At 38.6% G+C, this 24779-nt stretch overlaps 1 protein-coding gene across 3 annotated transcripts in view; it reads right to left on the bottom strand.

Moving 5' to 3' along the window:
- The window catches only part of WIPF3 (WAS/WASL interacting protein family member 3), a 35919-nt gene that overhangs the window by 7752 nt on the left and 3388 nt on the right, over positions 1–24779 (bottom strand). For 2 of the 3 annotated variants that reach the window (XM_086742593.1, XM_086742594.1), the window contains exons 2-4: positions 14335–14477; positions 842–974; positions 33–161 (exon numbers count right to left, since the gene is read on the bottom strand). In XM_086742593.1, the coding sequence (XP_086598719.1) occupies positions 33–161; positions 842–974; positions 14335–14424 (352 nt within the window). In that variant the 5' untranslated portion in view covers positions 14425–14477. Of the gene's footprint in view, positions 1–32; positions 162–841; positions 975–2485; positions 2581–14334; positions 14478–24779 lie in introns of those variants that run through there. The other variant, XM_086742595.1, reaches the window with a different exon arrangement.

Below are 24779 nucleotides of genomic sequence, written 5' to 3'. Positions count from 1 at the left end.
CAGCTACTCTCTTGTACAAATGAAGCCCTTACCTGGCATATCCCTCTGCCCTGCCGGTCTGAGAACAGGAAAACCACCAGCAAATAAGCCTCCCAGAGGCTGCTGAGAGCCACCTTTATTAATGGCTGGATTAACTCCATCTCTGTTAGCTCCTTTGGGTTCTGTTAAAAAAGCAAAACAAAACAAAACCACAAAAAAAAACCAAAAACAAACCAGGATATATCAGGTAGTCATTTCATCCTTGTCCTCAGATGGCAAAGACTTGGCACCAACATAGTCAAGACCAGACTTTTCCCTCTTTAGGCAGGCTCAGCAAGGGAAGTTACGGTTAATACAGTAAAGTGCCACTACTCTCTGACCCCCATCTTGGAGCACAGCACCCTCTGGTACTTTTTAATTTCACATCAATGCAGACACCAGCAATATGTTCTGTTAGACTACATTAGAATTATGCTTCCAGAATTTTTTTGGCATTCTTTGTTCTTTTTATCTAGGAAACAACAACTCTTTCGCCAGAATTAACAATTCCCACTTAAACAATTATTTTCTTGAGAAACTCTCAAGGATTTCATCATTCATGATTTTTTTTTTTTGGACAAGGAATGCCTGTTAAGGTGATATCTAGTTACAGACTTATTATGGAGTGTTAATAGTTGTTGATCTTAGAGCAGAATGCAAGTTTAGAAAGACTCCCCTCTCCGCATCCTAAAGCCCTGAGAAGATGCTAATCTTTGCTGAACTTCAAACCTCCCCTTCCGTTTGAAAAATGTCCAGCTGGCTTCCACAACTGAGGCTTCAAGCAAAGTTCACCCAGGGACCTTACTCAGAAGCACATACTTACTTTCAATCTGTGGTGCACTGCGGTCATTGATTTGAGTCACTTTTCTTAAGCGAGTTCCCTGCTGGATATCAGCTAAGAGAGCATTTCGTGCTTTTTGGTCTTCCTTTCGCAATTTTGGTACCTCTGAACTTGCCTGTTGACAAAAAGAGCATTAGATGGGAGGTACAAACAAAAATATATGCTTAGAAAGGACACATAGCAAACGTAGGGTAGAAGATTTGAAATAAGCCATCCTTGGCAGCTGTCATTTCAAAGCCTTTGAGTCAAATTAATGAGAACAGCATTCAGTTGTATAGGAGGCAGGAAACCTGAAAGTTTAAATAGAAGACAAATCTAATACTAGCTGTGCTAAAACCATTGAAAGGAAATTAGGAGACACACTTAAATGAAATGTGACCTCTTGCTTGGCCATTTATGGTCTCTGCCCCACAGCTCTGGCTCTGACTGCCTCTCTCGTTAGCTTTTTCATTCTATTTACAATGTTTTACAACAAAGATTTTATATGCCACCATAGAAAAAACATCTGTTTTACCCACTTTGCCTTAGGAAAAAAAGACAGCTAATTGCATACTGCTCTTATATTTGAATGTGATCATTAACTAATTTAGACTGTCTGTGCATCAGAGATTTACACCATTTTAAGTGTGAGTAGTTTAAGAGTTTAAGTATACTGTCTTTAGAACAATACAATTATATTTTAGTAACTCTTCTAGCCTAATCAAGGTCCTTAAATGTAAAATCAGGTTGTAGTTAAAAGTTTTGTAATAAAACAAAGAAATCTTTTTATTCTTTACTCTTATTTCACCAAGTTTCCTGTTATTAAAAAAAAAGTCATTAAAAAGGTTGAACGTTTTGCTTTCCTGAAGCAGATCTAAATCAGCAAAACTGTTATTTCTAAACCTATCACGTGGTTAACAGTGGGCTAACTGAAGAGGGGAATCTTCATGTCAGAGGGACAATGTGCTGCGTGTGTCCACAGATACTGCAAATTCCTGTAGGTCAGCTAACTTCCAAACGAGAATGAATACCAGAAATCTTTCCATAGCCCTCAATTTTAGCATCACTGTTATAATAAAGCAGAGTTATACCGTCACACTTTAAAACAAAAGACCCAACTTGGTAATAGCATTCTGAAAGCAAAATAGGTGCTTGAAATTACTTAATCAGCTGCTGCATTAATAACATGTTTAACTTGCTAGTCCTAGATGCAGAATTATACCAGTATGGTATTACTTGTCAGGTTTTTTTGTACTTGCTTAAAAAAAAAAAAAAAAAAAAAAAAAAAAAAAAAAAAAAAAAAAAGAGCAAGCTGGATTTGCAGAGCCTCACTAGATGGCACTCCAGATCGCTGCTAATGCCGGCTGCATTCCTGACACCTGATGTAAAAACTCAGAATTATAATCTTGTGACTGATACTGTAACCATATATTATTTAAATATAATTTAAATATATTTTTAAAAACTCCCACTTTGTTACATGGTTTCCTAATTTCAAACAGTGCTGCCTGCCCTTGTGCTTTCAGGACAGCGAGTCCCACTGCCTATTATGACAATCCAGAAAAGCTCTACATGTAAGCAGCATTAGACCCTGTACCAGCCAGAAACTATTTCCACTCACATTTTCCAGAAGCTGACAATACTTACTGTGAAAAATGGAAATACCATAACTGGAACAAGGGTGATTCCCTTGAATCTTGAACTTCACGCCTCTACTCCCACTAACGACTTTGCTGTAGCAGGACAACCAGGATCTAGAGGGATCTGATCAAGACCTATGTTTAAAATTAGATGCAGCAGCTGTGTTTTCGTTTCCGGGTTCAAGTGTCCGTACATTATGCCAGCTGTCCACTTCACCTGCCTGATCTGTTCCCCCAAGCAAGTAGGCTATTGGAATAGAAATTTTTGATACCCAAATAGCTATAAGGCTCAAATACCTTGCTTGTGGCAACTTATATTTGCAAGTGACCCATGACTTGATATCACTTTAACATGGCTAAGATGTTAATTTGTTCACAATTTGCAGCATAAAAAAAGCAGGAACACTATTCTGCAGGCCCAGAATGCAGCGTAACAAGCCACCTTTCCCTTACAATAGATCTCCTTCACTGCAAGCACAACTCCATCCCATGCCCCAGCTGTTTCTGCTTCCTCCTCATGTACGTAAGAGATACAATCTTCCGCGCCCAGCCTGGTGGACTCGGGTGATCGATTCACTGCTGAGCAGCTCAATATGGATTCTCTTTTTCCATTACAAAGTCAAGATGGTCGGGGGTGTAGTGTTGCACAGTGGTCAGAGCTCCTTCGGATTTCTTGTTTGCTGCCCACGCTCCCAAGGCCGGTGACAATTCTTGTCAAGAATCATATCACCAGGTAAGTATCTCACCCACTCAGCTACTGGTGCCCTCCGTTTGCAAATTTGTGTTTTTATCATATTGCTTTTTGATACACGATCAGAAAGGAATCTTCCTTCCTTTGATTAAGACATTCATCTTGGAATCACACTCATGCTACACCTGCACAAGGACAGATACTACATGTGTAAGTGGTGTATCAAGAGAAAAATGAAAAGAGGAATTCTTATGGGTGTCAAATCTTCAATCCTCATCACATGCAATAGAAGCATTTCAGCAGGAAGACGAATATATTTTGAGTCACAGAGGAAAAACAGCTGCAAGACAAAAGATGTAATTCTTAGGCTACTTTGTACCCTTCCATCAGCGGGGCTGCCTTATTTATTTATAAAAAGAGAAACATCTCAATCTTGCAGTGAAAATCAGAAGGCAAGCTGGAGAAGAATGTGAAGATCATTTATTATATCAGATGCCAGAGCTGCCTCAGGTAACACACAGTGAAATTAAATTCCATACTTTATTTACACGAATTGGTAAGGGAACGGTGGGTTCTCATTACCCTAGTAACCATTGGGTTATTCTGCTTTATTTCTAACCATTAAGAATGGCACATTCAGTACATACTTGGAAACAGAATGGAACAAACCACACATGTAAATAGCCTGAACTACTCCCTTTTCATCTCACCAAACTCCACCACTTTTGTCTTCAGCGGCCTATATTACAGACTCAGCTATGCCATTCAGTAAGGTATAGGATCAGTGTTAGGCTACTTGACAGGTCTCCAAAGTACCTGGAGTCAGGAAAATCACAATATTTTGAGTGATGTTCCAGAGTGTAAATCATCAATGATGGAAATAAATATTTCAAAATTTTTAGGCAATAACTTAGACTGGCATAGAAATGAACGAAGGCAGCATGGTTACACAGAGAGATCCAAATCAGTGCAACTTGATGCCATTTGAAAAGAACAACAAACCAAAACATCCTCCCCTACCACTGGGGGAGGGGGGGGAAGAAGATGCACAATATACAAATGTCAAATATAAAACTCAAAATGACTGGATAAAAAGTTCTGGCCATACCTCTGAAAGGAAAGCCTGCATCCAGAATGTCACAAGCCTGAACCTGGCTGTAGGCTTCAGCAGTGAGCCTGCATGAGCAAGTGTGCCTGACCTCCTAGCATAGTCCCATGGTGAGGAATAGCACTCACCTGTGATATATTTTATCCTTTCAGAAAAGATAATGCGAGCAAAAAGAGAATTACAAGTTCAGTTCTGGTCTCCACATCTTTAAAATGATATTGAAAAACTGGAGATGCACCGCAAAGAGCCAATGTGATATTCAAAAAGCTGGAGGAAACAAACAGTTCAGATGTTAGCAGCTCAGTCTGGTCCATCAGCCCTGAAGTCTATCATAGAATCACAGAATCATTATGGGTGGAAAAGATCTCTAAGACCATCAAGTCCAACTGTCAACCCAACACCACCATGCCTACCAAACCATGTCCTGAAGTGCCACGTCTACATGTACACATCGCTACTTGCTGACATGCAGTGGACTTTGTAGTGGGGAGGCAGCCAGTGGTTTGTAACAGTTTCTTCTAGTTTTGAGATCTGTGAAAGTGAGTAATTCTGTTTAGCAAAACAACTCTGTTTACACTGTATATATGGACCACTCAAGGTTTGTCCCTGAAAAAAAATCACAATCTTAACATTCTAAACTGGATTGTACCAGATAAATTAAGATCAGAGAGACTTTTAAAAAGGAAATGGACTGAAATCCATGGCAAAGAGCTCAATTTCTGGGTACATTTCCGCTGCAATACTTACATCACCTTGGGAAAATCACTTTACATCTTGCAAGATGGATAGAAGCATCAACCTACCCTCTGGGCTCCTACGATACTTAAAATATTTAAGAGCTAGACGTGCTCAGATACTAAAATGATGTAAATGCAGAAGGCACCAGGCATTTGAAAAGGTTCATAGTAGTACTAATTGTGGGGAAGTATTAATTATTATCTTTCAGATATAAAGAGCACCCCTGCACACAGAAAAAGGGGAAATCCTCTGGACTCCGGGCAGGTAGTTCAGGTCACAGTGGATCCATACACTGCCCCATCAATGGGTTATATTTACTCTGATTTTTAAATATGCTTTTTATTGAATTTGCAAAACACTTCAAGGTAGTGTAGATCTTCACAAACATGACAGTTGCAGCAAAAATGTATCTCCAGCTGTCTGGACCATCCAGTAGCCAGCCAGCTGTGGACCTCTGCTTCAGAATAAATCCATCAGCTAACTGGGAAAAGAGGATGCAATAAGCAGAAGCCATGGATAAGATAAAATAAAACACAATTCCATCCAAAGCTACTATATTCTCTTTTATTTCAGAGAACTTATAGTACTGAGTATTTATACTCCCAATATGTAATGAATTGTATCGTCACAGTAGATTCCCTTTCCTGGTCACCTTTAATAAGAAATATTGGAAATACATCTGTGTAGAAAATGTATTTATTTATCTGAACTAGATAAAAAAAAAAAACTAAACCAAAAAAAGAAGTCAAAATACATTTAGCTTATCCCTAACTATCTATTTGGTGAGACTTATACTGATAAAATTAAAAATCAATCAATTTGACATGCAGTATTTTATCATGGGCAGAAAAAGAACACTCTCCTTTGCTGACAATTTCATTTATTTCTGTGAATCTGGTGTCAATCACCCTTCCCATGCCCAATTTTTTCCCCCTACATGAAAAAAAAAAAAAAAGATTAAATGCAGAGATCAAACACAGATACTGGCAGAAGGCATACACAGCGTATATTTCAGTAAAAGAAGTGTCTGAGGACACCCCTTAGCAAACTCTTGCTTTCTTATTATTTTTCTCTGCCACACTCAGCCAAACCTACACAGACATGGGCCGAGGCAAGGGATCTTCACCAACGCAGCATGCAACACTTCAGGTTTGGCTTTTAAGGAAGGGGAAAGACGTTGCAGCAAGATAAAAAAAAAAAAAAGATGAACAGAAAGCACTAAGATAAGGAATGCTTAATCACAGAGACACAAATTCATGAAAACAGGACCTCCTGGGCCAGTCCTGGCCTTCTCTGGTATCCAATCTGACATGATTCAGAGACCAAACTTAAACTAAGAAATGCAACAGAAAAAAAATCTACAAACATGGCAATGGACAATTCAAACCAGCATGCAGAACAGCAGACAGGGCAAAACCAGCAATAGCTGTGTAGGAAATGCAGTCAGTGACATGACAGCACCAAGTCTGGCCAAAAAAAATCTCTGCATCAGTGAGAGACAACTGAAACATCTAAACCTTAATTCAAGGACCTGCAAAGCATGAAGGAAGAACCAAGCAACTGGAAATATAACAAAAACCCCCAAACATTATTCCTATGCTAACAATAACTGGAATTCTGGTGTAGACAAATACAGATTGTTCAGGAAAATGGACAATAAAAGTGAAGGTAGCTGTGTAATGCTGTATATGCGTCATGCCAGAGATGGCTAAGAACATTGAGGGGAAAGCATAGCTTGTTTGGGGTTGGTAAATCATCTGAGGAAGGATGATGAGTGTTCTCACCACCCATATGGCACTGCAAGGCTCTCCAAGTAAGAGGGCACTGGGGAAGAGACGATGACTGGGTCCCCATCCAGCCATAAAGCTCCTGCGCCTTTGAAAGAAAGCCAGGCACAGGGTTGGTGCTCACACCCATCTTGAAGGGCACAGACAAAGATATTTTGTTTTTCAGATCAATCCACCTTTACTAGATGAGAATTATGCCAAGAATGCACTATTTTGTATTTGCAGCAGAAGTAGTTTGCCCAGCAGGCAAGAGTATTGCTTTTACAAAGAATTCTCAAATGGGCAGCTGAAGTCTCTCCCGGGAATGCGTTGAGAAAAGCAACTACAACAAAACCCAGGAGCTTACTAAAATAAAAAAGTAAGCTCAGTTCCCAGCAAGTCACAAGCAGAAGTACAATAGAGAAAAACATTGTTATGCTTCTTGCATTTTCTTTAAATATGCATCAGGTGTGGTTTCACTCATGCACTATCAAATGTAAAAAAAAAAATAAATAAAATAAAAACAATCCCCCCTTCCAGCCTAAGAAAAAATCCAACAATTTTCAACAACAAAGCACACGACTTCTTTTATTTTAAGTATTTTAAACTGTTCATTTATAAAGAAGCTTGTGAGATCTGGTATGTGTGAGTTTTGGTTCATCTATTCACAACAGAGTCCCAACCTCTGATTTAAAACTTTTTAATTACAGGAAACCTCACCACAGTGCAAGACTCCACCTGCACAGTCAATCACAAGATCAGAGCCACTTCTTGTGTTTCTCCTGTGTAGCACAGAATGAAACTAATTAATTCTTGGCACTTGGTCTACCTGGGTAAACACGGCAATCTCTCAGCCTTCTAGCAAGCTGAGCTTCAAATGTTTCCTATGCAAGGAGTCACTCTCCAGCCAACATTTTTTTTGAGGGAACTCACATGAGTGGACCTGCCAAATAGCTTCCTGCCAGCTAATGAAGTCATTGTTTCAAGAGAATGACAGGACCAGCGTTTCACGATTCCATCTACATCCAGCTCAATAACGATTAACCACGATCTCAGTCTCCATCGCACAAAGTTCTACAATCTGAACCTGCCGGGCTGAAAAGGTCATCGAGCAATGTGTGTACTTAGATAGGCTGTGTCTACACCAGCCTCGTTCCTCAGCTTCTAGCAAGGCAAGTACCGTGCAAAAGTTGTTGCAGATCTCTTCCCAGCGTTTTAGCCACCGCCTAGTCCTGGCATTAGTCCCAAATAACGAGCCGCCTCGGTGTTAGCAGAGATGGTGCCTGCTCTGCACTAGCATCTACCTGCTTGAAGTGTACCAGCAGACACAAGGGCAGAGAACAAAATATTTAAAAAAATAGCATAGCAGGAGTTACTCTCTTCTACATCTATATTCCAGTGCTCATTTCAAACATCACCAGTAATCAATGCCACTGCACCCAACAAAACCAACTTCATTTTATGTTAGTGCTATTCCATCAGACAATGTAAAATCTTGCACACTTAAAGGTTCAATCGCTCCTGCTACAAACAGAGCCGTGGGCTTATTAACAAAGTGTACTTAAAGTTTTCTAGTCTGGGTTGTTAAATTTCTGTACCTGAACACAAAAATGCAATAGAATCAATATGACGATTTATACCTGCTGAGCCATTTAGCTTTTCTGTGGGTATTTAACTTACTGACACCCACATTTTAAACAACAATTCTGGCTGTTCTTTCACTAAAAGAAAATATGCAGTAACAGAATCCACCAAAATGGAGGCAGTGTAAAATCAAAACTACTCTAAAAGTGCTTCCCAGCAGTTCAGAAAGATCACAAGTCAGTTACTAAAAAATACCCTGAGACTGGCTTCAATTTTTTTTTTAACTTCACCTTCTGATTTCTAAATTTTTCAGATTCAAAATAAAAAATTTCCTCTGCATCAATTAGAACAGAAGTGAAAATTCTTACATAAACAAGAAAACCTGATGCCCTGGCATTGCAATGAAAATGTCAAACAGAAGCTGGTGCCACTACAGCAGAAGTTGCTGTTCATTCTGAAATGCCTTTTAGCATCCATGCAAAATTATGGTCAGCCCAAGATAGGAGAACAGCGAGAAACTAACACTTCCAGCCACGCAGAGAAGTCCAACTCAAGTATCGCTGTAATTCTGGGTTCTCTTTTAATTAAAAGGCTACGAGTATAATATCAATTGACAGATGGAATTTAATATGTAGCCATTGCATACAAGATAGATGGGGATACTGATTTTTCAGGGCTGTATTACCTTGTGATTAGAATGATAACTTAACCTATTAGCTCTCTGCAGCTAAGCTGCTTCCAGTACCTGGGCTTGATCATTTACAACTGGCACATCTGTGACACACTGCAATTTCCATACTTTTATATAGAAAATTATACAGATGAAAAACAGATAGAAGAATAAGAAAAATAAATTTAAGCGTTTCCCATTCCATTCAGACAACACATACAACACACAACATTATGAAGACAACTGCAAAACAGAACGCACCACCTGGACACATTAAAAATGGTGACCCAAGAGATCTCAAGGAAAGCATTCAACAAGATCAGCACATATGAATATATGCAGTACACGCCCCTGTACCTGTCCAGATGAAATGGAGCAATGCCAACGTAGTATTTGTTTCCTTTACACTTTCCTCACCTTTCACAGCTTCTGCTTACGCTTTCTGTATTTGTTCACTACAAGAGCAGAAGGCTCCAGCAGCAACCCTTTGAGATGCCACAGCTACGCAATCCCGTATTTTCCACTATCTGAAAACTAAGTCAAATAAACCACACAAAGACACAGCATTTTTTCTTTATATTCCCCCTCACTTCTTTGTGAAAGCAGATTGTGAGGCATGATACATTATTGAAACACTATAAATCTGTTTCTTGTATTTTGGCCAGAACAAAGCATTCTGAAAAATTTCAGCTGCACTTCACGCAGCCCTTAGCACGGTCTGTATGACAGCCTGTCATCAACAAGATTACCAACCCTGCACTCTCTCTCACTCTGATACGTTCTACCTAGCAGCAATAAATATTATGATTTAGTATCTCCTGACCTAGGGACTTCATCACAAAGTACTAAATATCATCTTACTCACAGCTCGCATAAAATTTTAATAAACACGTTCCTATGTATTTTGTAATTGGCACTATGCATGATTCTGTTCTTTCAGTGTTACAGTTGCATGCCTAGGGGTCTGAATTAAAACTTGAGAAATTGCCTTAATTTTTACAATAAACAATTAGCAAGCATGCACACACATTTATGCATACACACACTCATATGCGCACATTCTCCTTCTTATATTACATTTTATAAGACCGAATCAAAATACCATAAATCATCATTATCTTCAGACAAGCTGTTTTACATACGTTGTTTTTTCTCCTTCCAAAGAACAGTAGTGCTGAGTGCTGAATGTCACAGGAGCAAAACCAACTCCCACACAACTTCAGATAAGCACTGTAGCTCTCTGAATTTCTTGGGAAAGTTGAAGGAAACAGCTCAACAAAGTTTGCACTCTGACAAATGCATGAAGGAGGGGAAAAAAAAAAATCTCCCCCAGGAAAACTATCAGTTGATGTTTTTCTTAATCTTGGAAATCCTACCTCTGTGTAAATTATGCATTTAATCACAGTGTTATACTATGAGGAATTGCTTTTCTGAGTTTTTTTTATTACAAGACTAGAAAATAAGGTCAGAATAACAAACTTGATAAACGCTGACATATGTTTATCTACAACAGAAATTCTATTTCTTTCCTTTTTTTTTTTTTAAACTAAATAAGAGTGAAGCAGTCACTAAGATTAATCTACATGCCAGCCTAGCATTCAGCATTATTTCAAGTTTCGCATCTCTCTCACCAAAGTAAGCATATTACTTTCTCCTCTTGCTCTCCTAGTTTTCAGTATGCTAATAAGGCAAATAATCTCCTGGTGCTACTTTACTGGCTTTGATAATCTGATCCACTGTGATTTTGAGGGTTAATTTCCATGCTAAGACTTCAATAAGAACAATTTTAAAGAGACTAGAAGTACTTTCTTAAACTCCACAAACACATGAATCATTAAACAAACATCTTCTCTGAATAAGGCACAACCCAGCAGGACTGCTACACATACACACTTCCTTCAATATTAACATTTTAATAGGTGATGACTGATCATAATATTAGGAATCCAAATGTACAGACAAAGGCAGCACAGCAGTGAGCAGACTCCACTGCACGTAAAAAGTGAACATGGTTTATCAAAGCAAAATTCTCTCTTGATCCTCTCTTGAGAGATTAAGCAGAGAAAATTTTTAATCAGTCTCAGTGGTGATATCTACTTCTGGAAATACAACAACCAAAACTAACCAGAATGCCTCATATGCGAAACCAAAAGGCATAAAAGAAACAGAGGGGGAATAAAAATAAGTTTTTCAGTAACAGAGAGCTTTAAACAAGAAAAACTCACAAACAACAACAAAAAAAAACTATGAAAAATCAACTCTGTGTGATGCACATAGGGCTATAAAATTGAAAGAGTTTTAGGACAGACATCCTAATGCCTCTTTTCTAAGTTACCTTTATTAGGGTGGATGGGAAAAAGTGAAAGAGAGATCTCAATTCTGTAAGCCAGTGCCAGAAAATGTGTTGAGGCACTGTTTTCTTCTGCTTACTCATCCCTCTCATCTTTATCTATGACCCCCAGAAGGCAGGCATTTGAAGACATTCTCAATTAATCCAATTAGCTATATTTACATTTTGACTCAACCACCTACATCTGCTATTGCAGACACCCTGCCATTCCTTCCTGAAAAATCCACTTCGCTTTGTTTTACATACACTCTAACAGCCAGTAGCTTTTCAGCTGCTGGGCACAGGTAGATCCTACCACATCATAAATACCATCTCCAAATCACTTCAGTATTGCCTTGCAACAACCTCCGTAAGTACTCATACTGACTTCTGCTCACAAAATATCTGCAGGTCCAAAATCTTTGCAAAGAGTAGGAAAGAACTTGTCTTCTGCCTTAAGAGGGAATTAACAGTACAAAAAAAAAAAGTCAAGTGCCACCAGTGCTTGGGATTTCAATGAAGTAAGGACTGCAGAATCATTTGGGACCATGGCTCATAATATTCACTAAGAAAATGTGCAGAAAAAAAAAGATAAGGTGGTGACTACTGCTGAAAATCTCTTAATAATGAAAGCAAGAGGAAAGTACAGCTACTATCCTTATAATTAGAAAACCAAGACAAGTCTATGGTACCCTTGCAATGGCATCATGCAAAATAACAGAATTCTAAAACTTCAACCTACACACAGACATTTCTCTTAACATAAATCAAGTAAGTTAAACCAGTGGCTCGCCTGCATATCAATGGCGAACTTAAAACCTAAGTTTTAACTGCTAACATGTAAACATTACTCTGATTTAATTACATCAGTATAATAAAAATCACAGTGCTGTTTACTTTGGAACGTTTCCAGGTGTTAGCCAAACAAAAGTTATTTGTTTTGAAGATCTTCCTTAAAGCTACATGTCTGTTAGAATTTTTTCTTCTTCCACTCTCCAACTGTGGATTTAGCAGCTGTAACAACAGCTGGGCAGTTTAGCAGTTGTAAAAGACAGATGCCAAGTTCTAGCAAACAGCTTCCTTGTAAAATAAAATAGGGTTCGTAGCAAGTTTTCAAGGATTCCCCCATCAGAATATTTTACTCTGCAACTTCGCACCAACTGGAGAGCTGAATCTCTCTCATAATGTGCTTTTGCTGAACTCAGCAGGTAGACTACAGACCGTCTCTCTCGTTCAGTTTTAACAGAGAAAAATCTTTTTGCTGTTACAGAAAAAAATAATATTCTGCTACATTATTTTACTAATGCTTTATGTCGGTTCCTGTGCTCTTTTTAGTGTCAACATTTATTAAAAGGAAGGCTTTAGTATCAGATATGAATTAGAAATACATTTAGTTTGCATTGTATCACCAAGATAAAACTGACCCTAAATTCTGTATGTCTTACCTGCAGAAGATCACACTGGTAACAGAACAATCTAACTGAAACACGAAAATACAGTATAACCCTTCTTGTCTTAAAACCCTACCATAGTAGTGGTTTTAGTCATCAGAAAAGGAGAGGAAACAAAACAAAACAAAAAAATCTTGTTTGTACTAGTTCTCAGGGGTCCTCAGCTTTCTCAAGTCTTTGACAATTGGCATCTGTTAGAGGAGGCTAAAAATGTCGCTAGATACTTACTAAGCTAAATTTATTAGGATAGGAACACTTGCAGCTTCTGTTGACTTTAATTGCAGTTGCAGGCATTAAGTTGCTCACAAAACTCAGCCCACTTGTTTCAGTATCTAACTATAGGTTGTGTACCAACCCAAAAGAGCTGCTAATTGATAACACTGCTCATGGTGCCCAAAGTTAAAACAGAATAAAAGGAATCAAGCACTGCTGATTGCATGTACTGTCTTTGTCTTCCTCTTCTTCATCTCCACAATTAATGGAAAGTTTTACAAAATAGTTTCTCTCCAAAGCAGCAGAGAAAAACATGCAAGGAAACCTCCTCCTGGAAGAAGATAATATAGGAACATTATCAAACAAAATCAACAGACCTTCATAGGAACAAAACAGGCAGAGATGCCAGAGAATGCAAGGCAGAAATAAAGTTAATTTAAAAAAAAAAAAAGTATGTAATTTGAAGTACACTTGAAGTACCACTTACTGTTTTGCTACAGGGACTAACAAACACTGCAAATAACTACAATAGTGACAGAAAAATACATGGAAAAAGTAAGGAGAGATTTTATATCTTGAATACAATCACACCAGGTTTCACTACTTCATATACGGTCTAAGAATTTAAATGCAGAAATAGGCTATGAACAAATGACTGCAGACAAGGAATGACTTACACAGGTGCAGTAATTGACTGTGAAGGTATGAAAATGTAATACCCTGAAACTCCACTCAGAGCATTCTCCTCTTACTGCAAAAGTGCTGGCAGGGCACATGTTCTACTTCACGACACACAGAGTAATGACCTGTTACAAGCGGTAATTACTCCTGCACATGTATAAAAGCATATTGTGCTGTATCCCCCGGAAGACAGCATGTACTAGAAAGAGCAACACCTACAGCGGAGCACTGTGAGTCTTACCAGAAGCTGTAAGAAAGAGGATGAGGAAATTAATACTTACCACCTGCATATTACCAATACAAAAATCAGTTGCTTGTGGCCGAAGACATATTCACAAATGTTAAATTCTCACCACATGCAATTGTCTCCAAACTTTTTGATCCCGTACCCCCAGCACTAAAAAAAATTTTGAGCATGGACCCCAATATACATATATTTATTTATTTATAAAGTATACACATGTATGACTAAAGTTCTAATATTTTCTTCCCACACCCCAATGGATCATCTCATGCACCACTCTTCGGAGAGCACAGCTCTGAAAATCCATACCAAAATTCTGGGGGCTTTGAGATGGCTACTATAACTAAGGTTCTGCTAATAGAGATGAAAAGTCAATCTTACCAGAGGTGGTGGTGGAGGGGGCCCTCCAGAAGGTGGTGGAGGTGGAGGAGGAGGAGGAGGAGGAGGTGGTGGTGGCGGCGGCACAGGCATCCGTTACGATTTCTAGCTTCACGCAGTTATGAAAAATATAGACAGTCTATGTCCTTGAGAGGAAGGAAGGGAGGAGAAAGAAAAGTGGGAAAAATAAAAATAATAATAAAAAAGAACGTGTTAATACACTGTAAGCTGAAGATCAGCCAAATTTCTAGCTCTCAGCAGACTGAAGACTTTTACACTGCACTGCTTCCAAAACTACAGTACGAACAGCCTCATTATAGTTCTCTGATGACAATGTTCATCTAAAGAGCAAGCTCACAGATCTGGACAAGTGCCACGAACACCAAATGCACAGATGCCAGCTTGTCCAGCTTTAACTATTATGTTCTGCCTTAATCTAGCCCATAGCCTTGAAATGAAATTCTGCAGAGAACAAATCACAGTCAGCCACATGTAGACACTCCTGCTGGGACAAAAACTCCAATGACTTTAAGCCAGAGTTTTGCTGCTCTAAGGATAGCATAAGGAACTTTGTGAGGGTCACCGGACTTGCTCCAATGTTACAAAAATAAATAAAAAGAAAAAAAATACAGGATTGAATAATAACTGAAGAAATAATTCTACAAATTAAAGTTTCATTAAATATAGTTTTATTACCAAATGACAGCATATAAGGACCAAGTGTTTCAAGTACTAAAGTCACATGTGTTTTCCTGCCATTTTTAAATGTTAACTTTTCAGAATTCTTTAGTAATACACTGACTAAAAAAATACATATCTTCCCCCCCAAAAAGCTGCATGTTATTGTTTTGGTTTTTGTTTTTTAAATCTCCTGCAGAATGACAGGGCATCACTCACTGATTTTCATCTCTAACCCAGCTCCCAACATGACTGCATCCCCTCTCAGTCGGAAGTAATCTCTAAAGTTAATAAGCAACTCTTGTATTCCATCAGTAAAACTGCAAATGAAAGTACTAGGCAGTGGCAAAGAGAGCCCTCTGCAAGCCATACTTGATAACTTCTTTTATTTTGATAGTGACTCTTGGATAAATGCTCCAAACATGGGTTTACATCTAGTTTTATGCCCATGTTATAACTGTCTTCTGCAACTCTTCACAATGTCATGCGAAACAGTGTCAAAAGCCCTACAATAAAGCAAAATACGACACCTGCTATTTCTTTCCTTTCTGTAAGGCTTTATCTTAGCGGGAAATTACACTGATTTGACACATTTTTTCTTTATACATCTCTGCAGATCATAATTTGTTTTCCTGACTCCTCCAAGCACTTAGAAACATTTTACTCATCTTGATGTTTTTCAATATATTTACGTTAAGTTGAAAGGACGACAGTTCCCAGACTGTACTCCCTTCATCTTTCCCTTCTTTCAAAAAAGCAGGCACTCTGTTTATGCTTTTCCAGCTGCCTGCAACCTTTTGGTCAAGTAATTTAAGAATCACCTGTACAAGCAGGAGAAATTAGACAGTTCAATCTGGTGAGCTTCAGGAGACAGGACAAGACAGAAATGAAGCAAGTTACCATTTCCAGGAGAATACTTGGCTGTTTTGTTAGAGAGGGATGGATTAGAAGAGGCAATGAAGTTAAAAGGTACATGAGGTACATGCAGAATACAAGGAAACAGGCAGGTACATGCAGGTCCACTTCCTAGCAAGTGTTCCTGAACAAGAGCCAGATAACATCTGAGTATTCTCCTTCTGCTGTAGCTTGCAAAATATTTTATGGGAGATCAATAAAAAAATAACTATGTAGAACCTCTGCAACATTTGCTTTCTCCCTTGGGAGGTTGCTGTGCAAAGGACTAGCATATCAAAGCACCCCAGATCTCTAACAGAATTGGTTACAATCACTTCAATAATGGCTTAACAAAACTTTCCAAGAAAGCCAGCATTGCAGCATCTCCACCATTCCACCCTCATTGTTGCCATGTGCAAAAAGCCATCATCAGAAGATACATCTTTTCCTCAATTAAGTCATTCAAAAACATAGACATAAGGAGAATGAGTCTTCCCTCCTAGTAACGTTTCGGGTTAGTATCTTCCTACCCTGCGATACAAGCCTTTTGTCTTCATTAAGGATTTAGATGGGGAAATATGCTCTTAGTCAAATTAGAAAAAAAAAAATACAACCCACGCTTCTGTGGCAGACCATGTGCATGGCAGCAGGAGGTAAAGCACACTGGGGGCGAGCAGCAGTGGGAGAAAGGAAATGGGAATCAGCTCTTGGTATTTAGAAGTCATCCTTGCATCTGAAATACAATCAGTTGACTTTTCTATCTGCCTCTCTCCCCAAGCCCAGCTCCCATTCCTCCAAGTGATGCAGCTCAGTTCCAGGCCCAGAAATTGTGCCCATTTACAACCCCAAATTCAGTGCACAGGAAGTGTTCACTTCACCATGTATCCCACTCTCCTCCCCTGAATCCTCTTTGTCCAGGGACACAGAAGCAGCATGCATTTTGGGGGGCTATAACCCACAACCTTTGAATGAAATACTGGAGATGTCCTACAGCTTTCCTCCTGTGCTTTTTTGAATCCTCCACACACAATCTTTCACAAAATTCTGTGTATGAGCCTCCCATTGTCTCTTATCACAGATCCAGAGGCTCAGCGTCCTGACCTTGGCATACTTTTGTCCACACAGACAAATTCATATCTTTTTTATACTGATACTATTACAGTGTGAAGGTGATCCCATTTAATACCTACACAACAAAGAAATATTTTCCACATAAGGGTTCTGTTTGTTCAAGAAGGCTTTGGGAGAAGGAGTGCTGTCAGTCTCACAAGCAGACACTACAGCAAAGAAAGACTTTATGCAGATATAGGTAGGCATCTTTAAACTAACTTACCATAATAAAATTGGCTCGCAAAATTTAGTCATAACTGCATGATCTATACATTTTAAGACGGAGGATGGGGTATGACAACCTCTTTTGTATCACTTCATTTATTTCATTTACACGGTTTGTATTTAAATAGAATTATGGAGAAGACTGCAACACTTTCAACGTATCAACACACATCGGTTGAAGGCTGCCTCTTCTCCCCTCCTCAAGCTGTTAGTTAAAATACAGTTGGCAACTTCAGACAACAGCTTCAGAACATTATAAGCTAAAATAAGCTCTGAATTAAAAACAAAAAAGGAGTATCACATTGATCAGTTCTGGTGTCTGTTAAGAGCCAGACAAGAGGGAAATGCTACAAAGGGTCCTTAAGGCACACATGCCCTTTCTCCTCTCCTCTGAAGATACATGTTTATAATTGGAAGAGAGAGGGCTGAACTATCCCTGAGGGACAGAAATATAAAGATACAGTTTTGAAAGTTGGCAATAGGTGGAGGGGAGAAGCCTGTGTGTCTAGCCTCAGTCTTCTCAGGCAAAAAGCAATGTAAATCTTCCCTTGACTTCCACATCATGAAACAGAATCAGGCCCAAAACCTGTAGGGTTTATTGCAAAAGAATGAAAATCCCAAATCCTTCTTTTTCTAGTCCACTTCCCTACCAAAGCAAGGTTGTACATTTTTTTTTTTTAGTGCTTTCTGAAGTCTAATTTTAGGTGTCCCAAATAACGTGGCTTGTATTATTTCCCCTGGGAAGCTCTTCCACAGTCAAATAACTCTCATAGTTTAGATTGCCTGACATTCAGCCTAATTTCTCCTTTTCTTAATTTGATCGCATTTGTACTCCACTGCGGATGACTCTACCCTGTGCCAAACAAAAATTTCTCCTAGCCCTCAGCATCAGCTTTGTGAAACATAAGAATTAGAACTCAGAAGTATATTTACAAGGACTAACTATACTTTTTAAGCTGTTTTATTTCTTACAAGTTGTCCTATCAGTCAGTAAGCATTATTACTGTACTCTGATCTCAAAATAATTGGTCTTTTTTTGTCCTCTTGGTAAGGGTAATTCTAAGACTGGTAATTTCAGACTGTTCCTTGCATCTTCTCACAGAGCTTGCTTGACCAGCAGCTGGGTTTAAGTAAGAACAGCAAGTGCAGTCCTCAATATAGAACTCAAGCTCCAAAAAAAAAAAAAAAATCACAGCTATTTAAAAGCATGTAATATGCATTTATACACAAAATTATTTCTTAAGTATTAACATTTGTTTTGTTGTTTGTTTTTTTTTTTCTTTAATATGGCTATAATCTTTAGGTGGTATACTCATTAATACTTAACAACACAGCTGGAATTGAAAATGCAATACTTTTAATCAATTTGGAGAAAGGACTTGCAAAATAACTCATCCATTATTACTGGATTTGCAGTCATTGCAACTGCTGACTCTGAGGTAGATAATTCAGCTTTGGGGAAATTTATACATTCTTTTTGCTTCAAAGTCAAGGCTGGGGTGGATATTTCACAGATGTGCAGGAAAGCTTATCTAAAACATTGGTCTTATTTTCTTGATTAAAAATGGAAGAAAGAAGTAGATCACAAACAGTTTTAAACTTTTAATCAGCTTTTATATAATCAAATATGATTTCCTCATTAAGTATACTGTTCTGAGTTATAGCTTTTAAGTCCTTATATTTTAACAAAAAACAAAAAGAAATTCAAAATTACACAGGAGAAACAGCATCAATAAGCATCTGATCAACTTTCATGATCTGAAAAGTAGACAGTGAGCCTAATCGTGCCCCCATTTGCTCCTGTCAAACATCACCAAAGAACAGCTGAAGTAACTGGTACAGGCACACCACAAATCTTTTAAAGACAGTACAACACATGTAGAAGCAGAAAAGAGAAAAAAACAGAGTAGCAGACGTGTGTTCCACAGATCAATTTTTCTTCTGCCTCTAGCACGCAACTGGAAATGACTTGGAAAAAGCTTTTGTTTGGAATGAACTAGTTTAGATTTTAAGTATAGCAGAATCAAAATGTGTGATTTCTAAGCACCAGATGCTACATTTCTTTCCACCACTTTCAGTGTGAATGACTTTTTGTGTTCAGAGAACAGAACAAGGAAGAATCAAGGAAGAGCCTTCAGAGTATTGTCATAGTCTCTCTGCAGAAAAAACCCCGTCCATAAAATATTTGACAGTGTGCTGTATTTGAGAGATTTAAGAGCAGTACAGAAGTGTGAAACTGTTACCTTCTTTTACAGCTCATGAGAAATGCAAACACTCACATACATACCTGTCTTACTAGATATATTTTAATACACTCACAGGTATATTCCTACAGCTGACTAAGAAAACTCTAGCCTTTCTCCATTTCCTAGCAGACAATACCTGGATTGCGTACTGCTTATGAGACAAACTTCTGCCCTCAGTCGCCGTTTACATCACTTCAACTAAAGGCAGAATCTGGCTTTTTCATTTCTATTGAAATGTACAAACCTCAGGGGCTCTTCCTCCATTTAATATCCGATGCAGCACTCTTACACAGCATTTGTCTACGCAGGGTCTGTGGGATTGTCTCACAGCACATAACAGCGTCCTGCATTGAAGCCAAGCAATGTTAAGTTCTCCCCAGTTTAGACTATTTCCACCAGGCTTGTTCCAGCTAAGGGCTGTATCCCCTTTCTGCCCGAAAAAACAGCCAGGAGCCTGACAACACTGCAACAAACTGGCTAGGGTTGACCTAGCACAGCTTACAGGAATCTGAAGACGCCTTGCTTCCATGTGTACTGTGGGCAGGCCTCTCTGCTGTGTTCCCTATGGTGCTGAGGCCAGAAACTGAAGTGCTATGTCTTGACAAGCCTCCCTTCAGAGGCAAAGCTGCGCAGATGACTTCACATCCCTATACATGACTATTCCAGGGCGTAGCTTCCTCTACTCCACAGGGATCTGCCACAGAAGACTAATTGCTGTAAGGGAGCAGAATAAGAGAATTTGTCATCCTCTTTTAAACAAGGAGTAACAGAAAAGAACACCACCTAAGAAAAAGAAATATATTATGCACACAGCAGCGCTAACCTGAAGCTAAAGAGTCCAAAGACAAATGAGGTAAGTTAGAAGCAATTAGAACTTGCACAAAGACATAACTTTGCAAAGGAAACAATTTATACAGAGTTTCCTTTAAATATATCGTATCATCCACACAGACACGACCTATTTCACTACCAAATATATAAACAATGGCAAATTTGATATACAGTCATTAGCAAGGTTAATGATTGGCCTAAGCTAAATAAAGTGCAGCTCAGTGGAAGTTCAAGGTCACTGCCACGTTCTGAAGATCACCGTTTTATACTCCTCAAGAGTTTCACCGTGAACAGCATTTGAGGTCTCTTAGTAGAGGCAACCTGATGTTTCAAGTTAACACTTGCAAATGTTGTGGTCTCTGCAGAGAAGTAAATTGTATGCTTTCACATAACTATTAACAACACATTTATTTATATTTATTAATATATTTATTTACTATCATTCATATAATATAAAGAGATTATCTGAAAAGTATACCTGCACACAGAATGGTTTCCACCAAAGAAATTCCTTAAATTGTTTAATCAATTCCCTTAACAGACTAAAATTTTGCTTTCCAATTAAGTAGCTAGCATCAAAATAGAGAACCTAAACAAGGTAGTATTCAGCATCTTGCTTTTTATATTTGCTATACACAGCTCAACAAATGTCTGTTTTCAAATGCCAATCAAGTGAAAATAATTTGCAAACGTGGGTATCACAAGACTACCACACTTTCAAAATTCACGTCTCAAATAATTCTAAAATTCTCACTTTCAACCACATGATGTTTCATCAGAGATCCTATTTTAAACATTCGCAGCTTCCCATCTTGGAAATATAAATTTATAGAAACTTGTATGCATGCCACATCAAGTTGATACCTACCAGCTTAAGAAACACAGTCTAATACTGGCAATGCAAGGAAAATAAATCTGGAAATCTAACATGAGCCATTCTTCCCTACAATACAGTATCGGTATCATGCCCCAGTACAGATTGTGGTCACTGTATGGTGTAAGAATTGTCTTTATAAGGGATGCAAAATGTGATGGTCTGGTCACCGGAAATCCTCACCTCAAATAAAGAAAGGGAATCTTTGATCCTAGTTTTCAGTGAAGTTGTGATTACTTAATATTCCTTCTAAATCTATTTTCAGTGGTAAAAATGCTAGCCTTGGTGTCCCGACAAATTAAACTACAACTTCTGAACGTTCTTACTTTCATGCTCTTATCTGTCAATCGTTTTGAAACCGCTACTCCATTTCAAGGACATAGTTGGTAACCTCATCTTAGAGGCTCCTTTCACCAGAGTAAGGCTTCCATACTTATAAGAAAGGGTATATAAACCCCTATATTATTAAGGAAGCCTCGCTACACTACCATAAAGTTGCATCTTTATTATTTTAACTAATTCAGTGTTCTGAAATAAATAAAGTGCAAAGTGGTCTTACTGTCCCTTAACTATCATAGCTGATATATTTATAAAATTTCCTACATGCATGAAAGTGTAGATATGCTTCCTTGTACAAAAAATTGTTAGCTGTTTTTGAAGGCAATGGACAAAATACCTAGCTCCACCAAACTTACACCCATTTATGCAGGACTATATTCCACAAAGAACAACAAATTGCAAAGTCATTTGCAACTGTTAATTCCCTAAAAAATCCCTGACAAAAGATGTTTGATTTATAGGCCTAGGTCTGAACTGCTAGGAAAACAATGTTCTTAGAAGAAACAATATGAGTTTTATTAAATTGAAGATTCAGCCCTTTGACTTACTAAAGGACATCAGTTGCAATCCTTTGTGAAAGTCATTATATTCAGAGAGGACAATGTGACTGATGCCTACACGTACACACAAAATAAGCAATAAACACCAGGAATCAAAAAATAGTCAACGAACTTTGCTGCCTGCTGAAGAAGGAAAATAATTCTAGCGATTAAGTGGCAATAGAAGATTTTTTTTGAGGTTGTGTCTATCATAGACACAAAGCAGCAAAGTGGTTTTCTACAATTTTCCTTCTTTGAACAAGTAGATTAGAATCAGCTGCCAAGAATACTTCCAATGCAGCTAGTGTCCACCAGACCAAGCAGAGGAAAGAGGAGGACTCACTCGTTTCCACCAACTCTGGTGTCAAATTTTATGCTGGTTTTGTACTCCACCTTTCACTTTTATCAGTGTGTATTTGGCCCTTCTCTTCCTTTACTTCCCTCTGAAAATTTCTCTTATTTTCTCATGGTTTACCAGTCTCTCAGTTCCCTCTCTCCACTTTCTTCTTTGTCTTTGCTCTTTTCACCATTCACCTCACCTGTTGCCTGCTGTTGATGCAAGGCAAAGGGAGACAATCCATTTAAAAGGTAGAGTTGTCTGTCCTGGGGAAAGAAACATTGCACATGGTGCAAAAGTAAATAACTGCATGATGACACTAGAGGTTCAGCACAGGTTGCCAGTACTGAGAAAAACATGGGAAATGCAGAGCTAGACTGATTTGCCTCTGAAAGAAAAGGAAATGTGATTCTAGGAAGTACCAGGAGATATATCCTGACTAGACCTGGTAAGTATTAGTGCCAATGTACAAAGCCTCATGACAGACTGGATACAAGACTGAAATTTTGGAGAAAAATAACCAGGTAAAATAGTCTGGGCAGAAGAAAGCAGCAAAGCAACCACAGCATACACATTCTGCAGCTATACTGGCCTTTGCAGCTCCTGGTACAGCTTGTTCAGAGCCAGCTCTGGTATCCCCACTTGGCACTGCAGCATTTACCCTACTGCCAAGTCAATGTAAACTCATGATCACTTGATCCAAGAATATTTTGTACAATCCGCTTTTTGCATAATTTCCTTGCTACTTAGTCATTTCAAGGCTAAAAAAGGCTTTCATTCTGCGTTAAATGCTCTGTTGGGCCCTACACCTCTCACTCAGTACGCTACAGATGCAGTCTCCACCTCCTCTGTCAATTTACTAATTTCAGGAGTAATCCACCTCTTATTATTTTTTATGCTAAATTTTCCGTTGTTTTCAGTAGAAGTGAGGTCAGTTCTTCGGGTTTAATTCTGAAAATACTCAAGCAAATACAAGCCACAGTAACACAACATCACTACATCACTAGTGTGTCTTAAGCTGTCTGCACTCGCACAGCTGATCAACTGAAGCAACTTTCTGTCCAAATCCTAGGCAGAATTTGACAGATATCTTTGCAGTGATTCACGCATCCCCAAGAGGAGCAAACACTTCCTCTGAAAATAAGTTACTAAAAAAATGTTCTGTTTTCCTGATACATAAGCCTGGCTTGCGTTTTCTGCTATTTTCTTTTTGTCTCTACTCAACTAACACAACAGATCTGTAGATTTTGTACAGATATAGTGTTACTCAAGGCCAGGCTGGATGAGGCTCTGAGCGACCTGATCTAGTCGAAGATGTCCCTGCTCCTTGCACAGGGGTTGGACTAGGTGACCTTTAAAGGTCCCTTCCAACCCAAGCCATTCTACGATTCTATACAACAAAAGTGTAACTGACTTGGACAAAAGTCACATATTTGCCAGGACTATTTTATATGCAGCCAGCAGCGCTGGTGTGTGTACATTTTTCACTGCATAAAACTACATGAGTTAGGAAAGCAATAATGTAATACCTTTCAAACAAGTGGATATGAAGGAGGAACAAAAGATCCCAAGACCTCCCTTGTGATCCAGTACCATTTTCTGCTCTCCTCTTTTTTTTTCCCTTTTTTTGTTACTTACAATGAAGAGAGTAAAACATGATATAGTAAGTAGAATAAGTTCAATGGTGCAGCAGTCATCTACAGACCTGCATACAGTTAGTGAAAGGGACCAACACAAAGGGGTGACTGTCTCTAAATCCATTCATTCGCTTTGTCCATCTAGAAGGAAGTATTTACCGCTATCGTATGAATCGAGTAGAAGCACTGTAATTTCTAGCCATCACTTTAATTTATCAAGGCAGACATTGCAATTGCAAACAGCGTAAATGAAGGATACAGTCTGTCCATTACAGAGAAGCTGCAGAGCAGACACAGGACGTAGTTTTCTTAGACATTTGTAAGAGCAGTGTCAAGATTGAGCAAGTGCTTTCATGCTGACTTTTCTGTTCCTACATTTAGTGAACTTTATCTTGTAGGGACCTTTGGTTCAGTTTTCCTCCCCTTTTCACTTGGTATTATCACTTACACTGTAGCTAGAGTATAGCTGATTTGCTGCTCTCCTCAGCCTGGGCTGGCTAAAAAATGATACCATTCCCATCACAGAGGGTTATTTATCTGTTCATAACAGAGGCGAAAGATGACACAGGGCCAATACAAAGGAGACTCGGGCTCCCCACGCATGATCTTATTTGAGAGACAGGTATTTCTGGTAGTCTAAAGGAAATCCGTTTCAGCTGTTGTCTGAATTATCAAGGCATGGAAACACACTTTTCATACCTTATGAAAAACTCTTTAGCTGTTTCACATACTTTGAAA

The sequence above is a fragment of the Chlamydotis macqueenii genome, chromosome 2, assembly GCF_036417535.1.
Source record: "Chlamydotis macqueenii isolate bChlMac1 chromosome 2, bChlMac1.mat, whole genome shotgun sequence".
Lineage (NCBI taxonomy): Eukaryota > Metazoa > Chordata > Aves > Otidiformes > Otididae > Chlamydotis > Chlamydotis macqueenii.
Note: the sequence above shows the minus strand (reverse complement) of the source record. Positions and strands in the feature narration are given on the sequence as shown.